Source organism: Homarus americanus, unplaced genomic scaffold, assembly GCF_018991925.1.
Source record: "Homarus americanus isolate GMGI-L3 unplaced genomic scaffold, GMGI_Hamer_2.0 scaffold52806, whole genome shotgun sequence".
Taxonomy (NCBI): Eukaryota; Metazoa; Arthropoda; class Malacostraca; order Decapoda; family Nephropidae; genus Homarus; species Homarus americanus.
The window spans coordinates 613,840-627,375 of NW_024720773.1; the positions used below are offsets into that span (position 1 = coordinate 613,840).

General features: G+C 44.8%; 1 protein-coding gene across 1 annotated transcript; it reads left to right on the forward strand.

Annotated features, from left to right (window-relative positions):
* The first annotated feature begins 656 nt into the window (after positions 1 to 656).
* On the forward strand, positions 657 to 5,449 carry LOC121861103. The gene is made up of 3 exons (XM_042358665.1): positions 657 to 750; positions 1,132 to 1,349; positions 5,165 to 5,449. The coding sequence occupies exons 1-3, from the start codon at positions 657 to 659 to the stop codon at positions 5,447 to 5,449; spliced, it is 597 nt and encodes a 198-aa protein (XP_042214599.1).
* Positions 5,450 to 13,536: the final 8,087 nt, after the last annotated feature.

A 13,536-nucleotide genomic window follows, 5' to 3' on the forward strand; every position in this document is an offset into this window, starting at 1 on the left:
AAGCCGCAGGTGGCTGGCTTGTGACAGTATTTCGCCACATGATTGACCCCGAAGCAGTTGTAGCACACTACAGGGGGAGGAGTCCACCGACTGATGTTACTAGGGGTACCGTACGTGCTGCCAAAGAAGCGGTACTCCTCAGGAGGTGGTTCCTTCCTTTTCCAAACAATGATGATCCTACTAAGTTGTGCACCATCCTTATAAAGTCTTCTTGCTCTGTGGATGCCCTGAAGTGACAAAGCTCTCTTGGGGGGAATACCCTTCGGGAATTGGGTGACAAGGTCTTCCTTCATTTTTTGGGGTCGAACAGGTTCATCTCGCTTAATAAGCTGTATTGAGCCGACCTCTCCATTAATGAAGCGTTGGATAGCATCCGTCTCCTCTCGGCCTACATAGACAAAACGAGGGGTGTTACCTGGCACGACAACATTCAGCTTAGCCGTGCCATAATCCTTATTCAGGGCAGTCAACCAATTAATCTTCATCAAATTGGTTGCGTTCTCGGGGAAGGCAAGGCGCATGTAGTTAGCCCGGGGAGCAATGGGAGGGGGGGGGGGGATGCCCTTATTGGCTCTACTCTGCTTCCTTCCCTGGGTCCTCATTTTGCGTTTCTGCTGACATGTCTTAAACTTCTGAAAGCCAGCTTCAGTGTCGCCATGACTGTCCTCCACATCTTCTTCATCAGGGACATCTGTGACACCGTACCATCAGATAATCAGGGCCAACCCCACACAAGTGTGGAACATGGCTGTAATACGATGGTAATGAGTCACTCACTAGTGTGAAAATTCAAGTTACTATTATAAATATAAATTTTTTCCGGTGTAGCAGACCGTAGGCCTGATTTTTTTTTTTTATAATTGACGTGAGACTTATATCATGTGAGGGCAGGGCAAGAGCTTTGGAATGATATGAGTGTCGCAATGTAATGTTTGTGTCATATAATACGGAACTCTTTGTATCCTGACCACCACTCACAGTCTTAGCTGGGCACCAGACTCCTCATTAATATCTCTATATACTGCCATTTGACATCCATTCCTTATAATTAGATACTTATCTGATGAATTAGAATGTAAATACAAGTGTGGGTGTAGGAGTGTGTCCATCATTGAGTGACGATCACTACAGGCACGTCACTGGTGTTGAGCAGCACGTCAGCCAGGATCACCTTCATCACCATCTACCTCAACACGATGTTACTCTACGCCTTCTACACCTGTTTCATCATCTCCAACCTAACAGTCACTCACTACTCCCGCCCCTTCAACTCCATGCAGGAAATGTACGACAAGGGCGACAACGACTTCGGCTTCGCGAAGGGAATCTCGGTGGAGGGCAGCTTCAAGGTAAGGCGCCAACGTTACAGCTAACCTAGTACAGTTTTCGTCAAGTATCATGTCAAAAAGATACTATATCCCGAAGGTGAAGTAAAATGGAAATACTGATGCTCTCTTACTAACCCAAGAATATATATATATATATATATATATATATATATATATATATATATATATATATATATATATATATATATATATATATATATATATATATATATATATATATATATATATATATATATATATATATATATATATATATATATATATATATATATATATGTGTGTGTGTGTGTGTGTGTAACCGGTCGGAAATTCTCACTACTAGTGGAAGCGCCCCCTCAGAGAAATCCAAAACCAGCACAAACACAATTAATAAAAGTACCTGTGATTGGAGTTAATGAGACGCACTGGTAAAAGATATCACCTCTATTCCTTCCAACACTACAGACGGAATCAATAATTGTACACAAGCACTAGAGTACTTCTTAGCGTGGCTTATAACACTACAATGGGAAACAAAAGTTATACATGGTATCAAAAAAATTATTAAAAGATACTATTTGCATCCGAAATAACTACTAATGCAGCAGAATGAGGAACTCACCTGAAACAATTCCTTCGTACATCCTACATCACTTGGTGGCACATAAAACATTTAAAAAAATATTACTTGTTCCGATGAACACGCCTTATGGGCATCCGACAAGATTATAGCAATCACTGAGGAATAGAAATCCCGATTTAGTCATACTACACAAGAACATGGATCACTCATAGCCTGTCTGGGATGACCCACAAAATACTATAATCCTAACTGTCATAACTACACAGAACCCGAAGGTTGTAACTACTAACCTGCCAAGTGGCAGACATTCACAAGAAACCGACAAAATCACTCATGACCTGTCAGGCAGGCGGGTGCTCCGCTGTTCTCGCATTACTCTTTCTAGGTTTCAGGAGCCATGAGTGTATTTCTCCATCAACACCCGCAACATGCTTCACACATATGCTCAGAATACACCCATACTTTAAGGTGTTACAGCCCCTCACCAATTTTTGAAGAGGAACCCCTACGCCCCACGTGTGCAATCAACCATGATTAACGTTGATTACACACCTGGCCTTGGTTATTTTAAACACATACACCCAATACTGGGGAGATGAATGTCTCTATGAAACCACTAGAGCTCCCGTTCCCATCGTGTGACCTTTCATTCACTCAGTTTGCACTCAGTTTACTCCCAGTACTTCATGGATAGGAAGAGAGCGACCGTCAGCCCACCTAGTTAGGCCAGTTCAGAGTACAACCAGGTGAACCCTGCCCAGCTGAGGGAGGGGTTCTACTTTCCCGTTAGTAAGATTTTTCACTGACTGACTGAAAAGATGTGGTGTTGTATGAACCAAGGTGGGGAGATTTGATGAACCAGATCGACCACCGACCAAAGTGCGGCTGCTGGTCCCCGTAGTTAGCCGTCAGAGACACCTGTTCGCCTCGCGCGTTGCCAGCTATATCTTCCAAACCACCACTAACCACCGACCAACCAAGTGGGTTCTCGTGACCCTGCAAAAGGAGCAATTTGTTAACTACTGTTAAATTCTTCTCCGCCCTATCTAAACACTGTCTGAGATCAAATATTAAAGTTACGGGGACCTCAACTGACGCCACCGCGGTTGTTGGAGCATCGGCTTTTTTCACATTTCATTTTTCCAACATTCGCTTCCTGAGATTCAATTTTCCTTCTGTGGAGCACCATCTATTAACCTCTTCCCCCGACCTCTTACTACTTTCCGAACTTCAACTGTCCAAAGCAGCTTCACCCAAACCTTTTCAAGTCTCCAACTACAACCTTTATACCTCCTTTCGTTCTAAGGGAGATGTATGCGCCTACGGAAACACACGTACACCCATAGCTCGACTCACGGATCTTGAATCTTCCCTTTATGATGTCATCTGGCTCAAAATATCTCTACCAACTGTGACCATTTTTCTTTGTTTCCCATACTGTTCTCCCAACAATACCAACTATTTGGAACTCTTTGACTATCTCACTTCTTGCCACGAGTCGTTGCTAGCCACACACCCCAACACCGAGATCCTCTACCTAGGGGATTTCAATGTACGTCTCAGAGAGTGGCTAGGCTCTGCAAGGGATGACCCAGGTGGAGCTGAGGCACTCTCTTTTCCCTACTTAATGATTTGTAACAAATAATCAAACACCCTACACGTGCTCCTGATCGGCACGATCAACTTACTAACATTATTGATCTTGTTTTACCTCTAACCCCTCACACTATTCATACTCAATTTCTGCCCCCTAGGGTCTTTTGATCACAATCTTATTTCTATTAAGTCAAACTGGGCACGACCACCTCCCCCATCCCCTCTAAACGTCAACTATGGCACTATTGGAGGGTAAGCTGGCAATCTTTGAGAGAATTCTTCACCGACTTTCCTTGGGATGAATGTTGCTTTTCCACTCGGGACGTCTTGGTATGTGCTGACAGCATTGTTGGGCCTATTCAGGGTGGTATGAGTGCATTTATCTCATCTTCTACCAAAACTTTCACATTACAATTATGGTTTGATCGCTCCCGCTCTCTTTCATGCAGGGTGAGAGATAGGGCATATCGAGCTATGAAACTATCTCCTTCTCCTAGGAATCGTTGTAAGGCTATTCTTCGTAGGGCCAAACGGAATTTTATAAAAAGAAAGACCGCTGTGCTGACTAATTCTTCCTCTTGTAAATCCTTCTGGTCCTTAACAAAAAATAACTTCTGCACTCCTTCTTTTCCTCCTCGGTTAAATTCAATAGTAATAAAACTCAGTATTTACCAATTACGCTTTCTAAATTAGATGATCTCCCACCAATTACATTTGAGGACGCTATCATTCTGCCAAATTTTGAAACAAATGTGCTAGGTCTCACCATTTCCTCCAATATGTCCTGGAAATCACACATCCTTAATATAGCTAAAGCTGCCTCCCGAAAGTTGGGAATGCTGTACAGATGCCGTAGCTACTTCACTCCTGAGCAGTTGCATCAAGTATATAAGGGATTCATTCGTCCTAACTAGGAGTACTGCTCTCATATCTGGGATGGCTCTTCTTCTCTCCAACTGTTAGATACGATGGAATCAAAGGCATTTCGTCTTATTAACTCTCCTCCTTTAGTCGACAATCTCTCTTCCCTTTCTCTTCGCCGCAATGTTGCTTCACTCTCTCTCTTTTACAGGTACTTTAACGGGCAATGTTCGGTGGATTTGGCATCCTGTGTGCCGCCGGCAAGGCCGTGTGTTTGTAACACACATCTTCCCCGCAGTGCCCACCGTTTCTCTGTGGATGTCGGTCACACGAGAATAACCCGTTATAGTACCTCCTTCTTTCCTCACACAGCCAAACTGTGGAATGCTTTACATTCTTCTGAGTTTCCATACTTATACAATCTGTCTCAATTTAAAAAGCTGGTCTTCCGGCATCTTCGTGGTGTAGATTAACACAGTATAACCTTTTTCTTCTCTATTTTCAATTTCTTTCTGTTCTTATTTTTTCCCCCCCCAGGTCCCGTTGTGGTTCGTTTGACCTGTGCCCGGGTGGGCTAATTCCCGTAAAAAAAAAAATAAGTATACATATATACTGTATATATGTATTTTATTTTTTTGGGGGGGAGGATCTTAATTTAGTGATGCAGTCGCACACACGACATATAACACAATTAAGGTGGTGTTAAAGCTACACACCCTCCACAAGTTAATACCTGTGTGGTGTTACAGCTACACACTCACCACTCACCATCCTACAACAAGCAATTTTGTTCCAGCTAGCCACAGGAGGGCTGTACAAGGATGTATGGGAGCGTCTTGTGGAGCCAAACTACGGGTCGCTGGTACACTCTGACGACCAGGGTATCCGACAGGCCCTATATGACCCCCGCTACGTACACTTCATGCTCGGAACCAAGTTCATCTTCAACTACGGCCATAACTGTGACCTCTTAATGCTGCCTACCAAGTACATGACCATCGGCAGCACTTTCGCTGTGCCTAAGGGGTCACCTCTTCGTCGTATCTTCAGCTACCAGTATGTTAGACCACGCCTGTATTAGTAGAGCGGATAATGGAAAAATCGTGCAAATGGTGATATACTCATGAAATTTGGCATGATCATACCCTAGGGGCTACTTGTTAAATCTGCCTGATTGGCCATTTGGAAATTCAAAATGGCGGTCATTTTTCAAGATGGCTGCCAAATTGACCTTCGAAAGATGATTATTTTTGTTTATATAAATTGATGTAGTTGGTCAATCTAAATGATCTTAGTGTCGATATGTATGTTTTCAAGCATGCTCAGATGATTTTTTTCTATTTCTGATACTCTCAGGTATATATTTTTCTTATTTATGACTGGTTTTATGTAGTGGTTTTATGTTTTTTTCCAACTAGGTGAGGGTAGCATGTGAGGGAGTGATTGTCGGGCACTACCAGGGCACACTGGTGACATCACTGCTGTGCATCCCAGCATGGGGTTCAGTGTCAGCTAAGAAAAAGCATGTCATACTGCAACAGCTTAGTGTCCCAAATGCGGCTTAACCAACCCCAAATCAGTTAAGCAGCCGCACCTGATTTGACAGGATGTGCCAGCGCGGGAGAGCCGAGCCAAGGATAACGGGGTTTTAGTTATCTGGATGGTGTACAGATCGCACGGGACTAATGACACTGGATGAACGATCGGACTAGGTGTAGGGCAAAAGGCATGAACCTAGTTGTATCCCATACAAGAAAGTGCTCATCAGGGTGGTAAAAGGATAAACCTTCGGCCCTGAAGATCAAAAATAGTTATCTACCAACACATCATTCCTCACTGACCGGGCAAAGTGTTGTCTTTGTCAACAGGATGAGAAGGAAGATCTTAAGTCTCCACATGCAAATCCTGCCAAAAAAGGAGATGACCGTTACAAGAGCTTGGCAAGGAATATTCCTTTAATTCATTCAAACAATGAACCGCCAATCAAGCTTGACCCTGCAAGACTTGTTGAAGATGATGGGATAGAGGAGACCTTGAGGAGAAACAAGGCACAGTATCATGAGAGTTGCAGACTTCTGTTCAACAACACACAGTTAAATAGAGCTCAGAAAAGGCGAACCTCTGCAGTTGCTACAGAGGAGAGCACCAGTAGCAAGATACCAGGAATGGTCAGAGACCTCAAAGCAACAGAATGCTGCTTTTTCACATCCCCAGCTGCAAGCTCATCACCAAGGAAGAGATATCCTACTGGCCTTTGAGAAGGATGTTGGCTCAATCCTGGCACAAGCAAGCAAATACGGTGATGCGATCCATCTGGCCAAGGCTGCTGGGATGATAAGACGGGACATGCTTCAGCACAAGTCACACTTCAGCAGTACATTTCATGGAGGATGCATTGAACAGGCTGTTCCACCATCACTGCTTCAATGTGTATGCATGATCGAATATGGTACAGATATCAAATCCCAACTCCAGCATGGCGCATCGAAGTCTGACCTTGCTATGTCACAGCTCTTACAGTACAACTGCTTTGCCAACTACAAGGTAGGAACACAAATCCACAGACACTCCAAGGACCATGAGACACCTTTTGCTATCTACGTCGGCATGTAGTTTCTGCAATAGGGCCTAAGAAAGCTAGTGGGATCCTATACTTTCATGCTTTCGCTGGCTGTGACGTTGTGTCTGCCTTCCGTAGGAAAGGAAAGAAATCTGCATGGCAGAATTGGAATGTCTGTGATGAAGTTTCAGAAACATTCACCAAACTCAGCCAATGTCCAACGACAGTTGCTGATGTTGACCTGCAGAAGCTGGAAAGATTTGTTGTCCTCATGTACGACAGATCTAGTGCAGCCACTGGTATAGATGAGGCAAGACTAAATCTCTTTTCCCGCAAGCAGAGACCATATGGCTACATTCCACCAACCCAGGCAGCCCTCAAGGAACATGCAAAGCGGGCTGCCTACCAGGCTGGTATCATCTGGGGCCAGGCAACAATCTCCAATCCAGAAACAGGCAGTCCTGTCAACTGGGGACGAACACAGAAGGGAGAGGCATGGCAGATACGTTGGGCGACTCTTCCCCGATTGCGACATGCTGTCAGGAGCTGACCAAATGTTCCTGTAAGAAAGACTGCAACCAGAGATGCAAATGCTTTCGCCCTCTACTTTCCTGCACAGCACTTTGCAGCTGCATATGTGAACAGCAGTAAATACACAAAGATGTACTGTCAGGAGAAGTCACAGGAACCAGTGAGTACTTTATTTTAGTAAGTTCTTTTATTTTTTTATTTTTTTTAATAATAGTGTTATTTTATGTGGATAAAAATGTTACAATGGACTTAAAACTATAGAAAATCATCTGAGCATACTTGAAAACATACATATCGACACCAAGATCACTCAGATTGACCAACTACATCAATTTCTATAAGAAAAATCAACTTATAAAGGTCAATATGGCGGTCATCTTGAAAAATGGCCGCCATCTTGGAGTTTTAAATGGCCAATCAGGCAGACTTGACTAGTAACCATTAGAGAATTACCATACCAAATTTGGTGCTTGTATCACCATTTGCATGAGTCTCTTGAAAAATTGCATTTAGCTGCCCCACCATATCTCTTAGGCTATGTCTCACGTGCGAGCGTTCTGCGGCATCAAGCGACCACACAAGGAAACGCGCTGCCTTGGTATAGCGGACAAATATATGTGTTTTCTTTGATGTGACCCACTGGACTCGCGACCTCAAAACAGCGATAAAAAATTTTGATGTCGCTTCCTCAGTCGAGCGAGTTCTCGCATTCTACACCAAAACTAAAGAAGGCTATATATTCATTTTCCACTATTAACACCTTGATCTTGCCAAGAAATAGATCCTTGTGCAGAAGAATGTGACGCATTGCTAAGGGTGCTGTGTTATTCTAACACAGTACATTCTTGAATTGCATATGACTTTGCGTCTAGACCCTCTGTGTCAATGATATTATGGAAACTTGTAGCACATTTTACAATGTCAACATCAGTATCTACCTTTGTTTCAATAACTTTATTTAAAAATTTCCACTTACTTGTACAATTTTCAAATGCACACTCTACAACATGCCTGGCACTTCAATCTGTAATTAAAATTCCTTTTTTCTTGGTTCAGATCATTCCTAGGATATGGTTTCAACAAATATGCACAGAGTGGGTAGGCCTCGTCCCCAATCAGAATACATTTTGGTGTACTCGTGAAACTTCTTGTGATCTTGGCGAAGTTCCTGGTAGAGATGGTGAAATTCGCCTACTTCCATCCTCCTCTGATATATGTGATGTTTTTTCCTGGGTACCTCTGCAGGTACCACACGTTAAAAAGCATTATTTTCTAAAAGTTTGCTGCCAAGACGCTGGTGAGAGGGACACAAGTCGCTATAGAAGGTAGGTCGCGCGTCTTCGTCCTGGTCGCTCGATGCCACAGGACGCTCGCACATGGGACATAGCCTAACACATAAATCAGGTGTACTGTTGTATGTCTTAGTATTCTAAGTGTGCTGTGAGTGCGTTGTGAGTGTCTTGTGAGTGTCTTGTGAGTATGTTATCAGTGTCTTGTGAGTGTATTGTGTCTCGTGAATGTGTTGTAAGTATGTTGTGAGTTTCTTGTGAGTGCGTTGTGTCTTCTGAGTGTGTTGTGTCTTGTGAGTGTCTTGTGAGTATGTTATCAGTGTCTTGTGAGTGTGTTGCATCTTGTGAGTTTCTTGTGAGTGTCTTGTGAGTGTGTTTTGCCTTGTGAGTGGGCTGTCTGTGAGTACGTTATTTCTTGTGAGTGTGTCTCGTCTTGTGAGTGTTTTGTGAGTGTCTTGTAATTGCATTGTGAGTGTCTTGAGAGTGCGTTGTGTCTTATGAGTGTGTTGCATCTCATGAATGTGTAGTGAATGTATTGTGAGTGCATTGTGTCTTGTGAGTGTTGTGTTTTGTTGTGTGTGTGTGTGTGTGAGTGCTCACGCAAACACAAAGTGATGTAATGCGTCTAGTGTGGCAGCATTATGTTAGTGTTAAGATGCAAGCACTGTTTTCTTCCTCTCACTTTCAGCTACCTTCACTGGCTAGCTCTCGTGGCGAACAGGGAAGCAACTTGCATAAATCCTCCCCTGCCAGTACACAGCCTCTTCACCATCAAGACTCCTGCTGTGCCTCCTCATGGCAACACAGGGTAACTGGGTACCTCGTCGGCCCAAGCTACACCAGCAGCGGATCTCGGAGGAGCAGTGGGCCCCAGAGGGATGGCGCATAAGACCCACTGACGTCTACCAACCACTGCCTCGCTGCCTTGTGGATTAACCTTGGCAGGTGTAAGGCTACGGGAGTAAACCCCGAACGAAAAATCTTCGGTGGAGCTCCGCATCAGGCAGACATGCTTTCAGAGCTCCAACAAGACCTTAACAGCAGTATAGGCAGTATAGGCGAAAGAGGTGACCACCATGGGAACCAACGACTACACTCGCGGATGAAGGCAATGAATGATGGACAGGCTACTAAGGCGAAACCCAACAAACTGGGCTCGCGGCAGTCCATTGCAACTCTCCCTCTCCCCAGTCATTACAACACTTGCACCACTGGATCAGGAAAGGAGAGAGCCAAGATGTGTGGTTGCAGCCTGTGCTCCTGTCTCACCACATGAATCAACTCAAGCACAGCCATCATCCAGCTCATCATGCTCCTCATCATCATCAAACCTCTATATCCCTAAAAATCCTATGGCGACGGACGAGTGGCGATGGGGACAAGCATAGATGACTACCGGAAGTCTCTAGTCACATCTCTGAACATGGGCGGCATAAAAAAGAAGGTCGTTTATCCAATGGGATCTAGGTAGCACTGCAATCCGGTTCTGTCTGTGCGACTGAGCAGCAGTTTTGAGGATCCACTCTGCTCACCCCACACAGGGAGGGGGCTAGAAAAGGTGCCCTAAAATAGCCTGCCTAAAGAACCAACCTGACTGGGCAACCACACCAAGTAAGGGCATCCTTATGCGGTCGAAAACACAATCATAATCACAGATCAAAATAAAAACAAATTATACAACCTCTTATGGTCGCTCCATGGAATGTCAGGACCCTTCTGGATACTGGCACAAATGAGCGACCTGAAGTAAGAACCTCCCTTCTGGTAAAAGAGTTGGCTAGGTATGATATCAAGACAGCAGCCTTTAGTGACTCCCTGGTCCCAGACGAGGGTCGACTCACAGAACGAGGGTCTGGCTATACCTTCTTCTGGAAGGGTAAGCCTGCTGTGCAGAGCAACTGCATTTATGGAGTTTGTCCATCCGCCAACACATCCTACACAGGCTAACTGAAATGCCTGTTGGGGTCAACGAGCACCTCATGACGCTCTGAGTCCCACTGAATCACTCACGTCATGCTTTTTTCGTCAGTGCATACGCCCCAACACTGGATGCAGAGGATGACATCAAGAAGGCCGTTTATGCCGACCTTGACAGAGTGCTAACCTCTATCCCCAGAGACGATAAGGATGTGTTCTTAGGTGACTTCAATACCAGAGTTGGTAGGAATGCTGACATTTGGCAGGCAATCATAGGGAGAAATGGACTAGGCCAGTGTAATCCCAACGGCCTACTCCTCAGCAAGTTTGCTGCACACAACTCCACTATCTCCAATACCTTGTTTCGGCAGGCCGTGAAGCTCAAGGGTTCGTGCCAACACCCACAATCCAAATACTGGCATCTCATTGACTACATAATTGACACAGAAATAGATCGCCGAGATGTCCTCATCACCCGAGCTATGCGTGGCTCAGACCACTGCAGCACTAATCATCGGCTAGTCAGATCCAAACTCCCACTTCACGTCGTCCCAAAACGATGAAGGCAACAAGCCTCCAGAAGAAGTTTTAACACTAAGCGTCTGGAGGATCCAACGATAGCATATGCTTTCAGAGAGCAGCTCGAACATGGGCTGATCAACAACCTGACAACAAACAATCCAAATCCCAGTGCCAAATGGGATACTCGACACTGCCATGACAAAAACCTGTAGAGAGACCCTCGGCCAGATCGAAAGAATACACCATGACTGGTTAGATGAAAATGACCTGGAAATAAATGTACTCCTCAATGATAAACGTGTTGCTATAACTGACTGGCTGATCAACCCTCAGTCTCGGATCAAAGCTGATACCTTTCGCAAGAAGAAAGCAGCAACCCAGCGCAAACTTTTCAAACTAAAGAACAACTGGTTTAAAAATAAAGCATATGAAATGTAAAAAATTGCAAATCAACACAAGATATGCTAATTTTTAAATTTCACTAAAACATTTTAAGGCCAATCATTCATAGAGCAGTCCCCCTCTCCTCATCCGACGGTAACTCCCTAATTAAAGACGACGAAGGCATCCTTCAGTGCTGGAAAAAGCACTACCATTCGCTGCTCAACCGAAACACCGATGTGGATGTCCTGACTACCCAGCAGGTCCCTCAGCATCCAGAGCTGACCCATCTCAGCTATCCTCCATCGCTGTAGGATAAAAATTAACAAAGCCTCAGGTCCTGATGAAATCCCAGCCGAGATGTATAAAGCAGGAGGACCTCTGCTTACTAGCTGTCTCCACTCTCTGCTGGAAAATATATGTGAAAAGGAGGAAATCCCCAAGCTCCTAAAGATGCCTCCATCATCAAAATTTATAAGAACAAGGGAGACCAGCCAGACTGTGGCAACTACCGTGGGACCTTGCTGCTGTCTGTAGTCGCCCGAGTCGTCTGAAACAAACTTCTTCCTGAGACGAAAAACTTCCTCCAAGTGTCTAAATGTAGCTTTAGACCTTCACATGGCATCACTGACATGATCTTTGCTGCCCGCCAGATACAGGAAAAGTGCAGAGAACAACGTCGTGACCTGGACATGGCCTTCATCGACCTAAGCAAGACCTTCGACTCGGACAACAGGGAAGCCCTCTGGCGGACCCTCAACCGTTTTGGCTGCCCACCAAAATTCATCGCCATTGTGAGGCAACTCCACAATGGCATGATCGGCAGTGTCCTGAACAATGGCCCCTAAGTCAGAGTTTTTCCCATCCAAACGGGGTAAATCGAGGATGTGTACTGGCACCAACTTCTTTTCCATTTTCTTGGCTGCCTTCCTTACTCATGCCAGTGCCAATTTAGCCAGCGGGGTGGACGACCTCACCCTCGTCGCTCACACTGACACGGCCTACAAAAGATACTGAACACCTAGGCAGATGCGTGTGCACACTTCGGCCTTGAGGTGAATGTACTTGAGACTTAGATTTTCTTTTAGCCTGCTCCTGGTTCAGCCACACCTCCACCACTCATCCAGCTAAACGATACTACCCTCTATAATGTTACCCATTTTCAGTATCTCGGCACCCACCTATCCACCAATGTGGACACCGATGAAGAGATTCAACATCGGATCAGATGTGCATCTCAAGCCTTTGGCAGACTCTGTGCCCATGTCTTCAGCTGTATGGAGCTGAAATTATCTACAAGCAGTGGTCCTTCCCACCCTGATATATGTCAGCGAGACATGGGTCACATACATGAGGCACTTCAAGGCACTTGAAAACTTTCACTATGTTCCATCCTCCGAGTTTCCTGGGGAGACAAGAGAGCAAATGCCAGTATTCTCGCTGACACCAACTGTAGGAGCATCGAGGCTACCATTATCCATGAACAACTAACTACATTGGACTGGCCAAAGTAGCTACTTTACAGTCATCTAATGAATAGTAAATGTAACGCTGGCAAGCAACTGAAAATGTATAACGATAGTTATAAGACAAACCTGAAAAAGTGCCAAATTGACCCCCTCACCTGGGAGATGATTACCCTATACCGTAACGCTTGGAGGAGCACCACGCGAGAAGGTGTCAATACTTTCGATTTAGCCCTACTGCAAACCGAGACAGACAAGCGCCAACGCTGTAAAGGCGCACTAGATGTATACATCCAGATTTGCAACATCAGTGAACGACTCTGCCGGCTCTCGTATCGGCCTGTCTAGTCACCTCAGATCTCACCAATGAAGGTGACATCCTTAATAACTCATATCATTGTATCATAGCTGGATGATCGTCATACTCGATTCCGAGTGACAGCAAAGTAGTAGTAGTTGTGTCTTGTGAGTGTGTTGTGTTTTATGAGTGTATTATATCTTG

Coding starts and splice junctions, on each gene's coding strand:
- LOC121861103 (XM_042358665.1), top strand. CDS start 657: ATGACTGTCCTCCACATCTTCTTCATCAGGGACATCTGTGACACCGTA. Junction 751..1,131: donor CACAAGTGTGGAACATGGCT/GTAATACGATGG, acceptor CGATCACTACAG/GCACGTCACTGGTGTTGAGC. Junction 1,350..5,164: donor CGGTGGAGGGCAGCTTCAAG/GTAAGGCGCCAA, acceptor ATTTTGTTCCAG/CTAGCCACAGGAGGGCTGTA.